We start from the raw sequence: 1,991 nt of genomic DNA, 5'->3' as shown, positions 1-1,991 counted from the left end.
AATCCTGGGTTCCGCCAAAGATAAAAAAGAAAAGTTAAAATATATTCATTATATTAGCAAGAAAGAAAAGTATATGAGTGCTTTTTTATTTGATTTTGGTTTTTTTTTCTTTTTGTAGACATAGTCTCTATGTAGTGTAGGCTGGTCTTGAACTCAGTAAGTAGAACCAGCTGGCCTCAAACTCATGGCAGTCCTCCTACCTCAGCCTCTCACGTTGTGCAGTTATAAGCATGTACCACCAAGCCTGGCCTCAGGAGTGCATCATAATCAAAGTTTTATTGCTTTAAGGAGTAAATCTCTGTTATCTCAAAAATTGGCTTCAGTAGAATACCTCTGTGCTTAAAGGAAGTGCTAGAACATTGCATTAAGGTTATTATTACAAAAGAATATATAACATTTTATGAGTGTGATGTGGCTTATTGTTTGAATCTACAAGTGGCATATCTATTTTAGGTAGAGTATGTAGTTGGACAGTGTTAAAATCAAGAGAAACATGGTGCAAACAATTAGAATATCCAGCGCAGCACAGAGATTAGCAAAGAAAAAATGCTATGAAGTAAAATGCTTAGAGATGATTAGTGTTCAGTATTCCTATAAATGCATCTCTGATATATGTAATTAAGTTTCAGATTTAACTTTTTCCTTTTCTGTCCATTGCCTCTCTTAGGGCCGTGGTTTTTTGGTGAAATTATTGATGGCAAGTTGGGCTGCTGCTTTTCCTTTGGAATATTTGTTAATGGACATTTCCTTCAAGGCAGTATGACATTTGTAGTTGGAATTCTCCAGGTAAGAAGTCAGAAATTCAATTTAGGGAAATTTTGGCCTGGATGGACCACCTGCATAACAGTTGTGAGTTAAATCCAAAAGTCCAGTGATGACCAAAGGTCATCTTTGCTACTTTATCTCCAGAGCAGTCTTCAGTAACATGCTTTGCTTTGCTTCTTTACTTCCACTATTCTTGTGTAAAGATTTAAAATCAATCTTTGAAATTCAGCACTGACAGAAGTTTTTGTTGTTTCATTGACAAAAAATGAAATAAAGGACTTTTATGGTAGAATAAATTATACATGACCAAGTAAACCAAAACTGATAATAAGAAAATCCAGGTATGGAGACCTACACCTGTAATCCCAGCACTCAGGAGGCTGAGGCTGGAGAATCACTGTGAGTTCAAGGCCAGCCTGAACAACATAGGGAAACCCTGTCTTAAAACAAAATAAAAATTGATTATGATAAAGAAGGAAAACAAAAGTAAAAGAAAAAATAGATACACAAGAAAAATGTGTCATTTATTCAGGGGAAACTTCATTGGTCATAAACCAGACCGAGGCTTTCCAATGATGTCTTAGCAGGATTTTTGTTTGGGAAGTCATGATATATAGGGTTTATATTTGATTTATTTGAAACAAACACACAAAACATTCTCATCTATGGCAGAATTCTATAAACAGATTATAAAAGTATTTACCTAATATGTTCTCTGGTTTACTTACCTAATGGGGCTAGTGCACCAAAATCTGAGGTATAATATGAAGGTTTGGAAGAGACAGAAAGATTCAAAATGAGTTCAAGAAGGCGGGCCAGATAGCTTAGCAGACTAAAGCACCTGCTTAGGCAGAGCGCAGGGACCTGGGTTCCATCCTGGCATTCCATGCCAGCCCTGCCCCTGGGGCTTGCTGAGAGGTGACTGAGACTGGGTGTGGTGGTGTGTGCCTGTACTTCCAGCACTTGGGAGGCTGAAAACAGGAGAATCATTACGAATCCAGTCTGTGTAGTGAGACCCTGTAGACCCTGTACTAAATACATTAAAAAGAAAAAATGAGCTCAAGGCGACTACCAAGGCAGTAAAGCAAGATCAGAGGGATTAGAGACAGCAAAGGCTTTTACCTACCACTGACCGCACAATCTTCTCTACTTAGAAGCATTAAGTATGTGAGTAGTTCCTGGGCCCAATTCTCTTTTCTCCTTCTCCTTCTCCTTCTCCTTCTCCT

The 1,991-nt window shown here is 38.0% G+C and overlaps 1 protein-coding gene across 1 annotated transcript in view; it reads left to right on the top strand.

The window, feature by feature from the left end:
- Tmem62 (transmembrane protein 62) overlaps positions 1-1,991 on the top strand; it is a 34,622-nt gene that overhangs the window by 30,279 nt on the left and 2,352 nt on the right. Inside the window, exon 12 of the mRNA XM_023712521.1 lies at positions 668-786. Coding sequence (XP_023568289.1) covers positions 668-786 — 119 coding nt within the window. The remainder of the gene's footprint in view (positions 1-667; positions 787-1,991) is intronic.

This window comes from Octodon degus, unplaced genomic scaffold (assembly GCF_000260255.1).
Source record: "Octodon degus isolate 3935 unplaced genomic scaffold, OctDeg1.0 scaffold00002, whole genome shotgun sequence".
NCBI lineage: Eukaryota > Metazoa > Chordata > Mammalia > Rodentia > Octodontidae > Octodon > Octodon degus.
The sequence above is the reverse complement of the archived record's forward strand: the minus strand, read 5'-3'. Positions and strand labels throughout refer to the sequence as shown.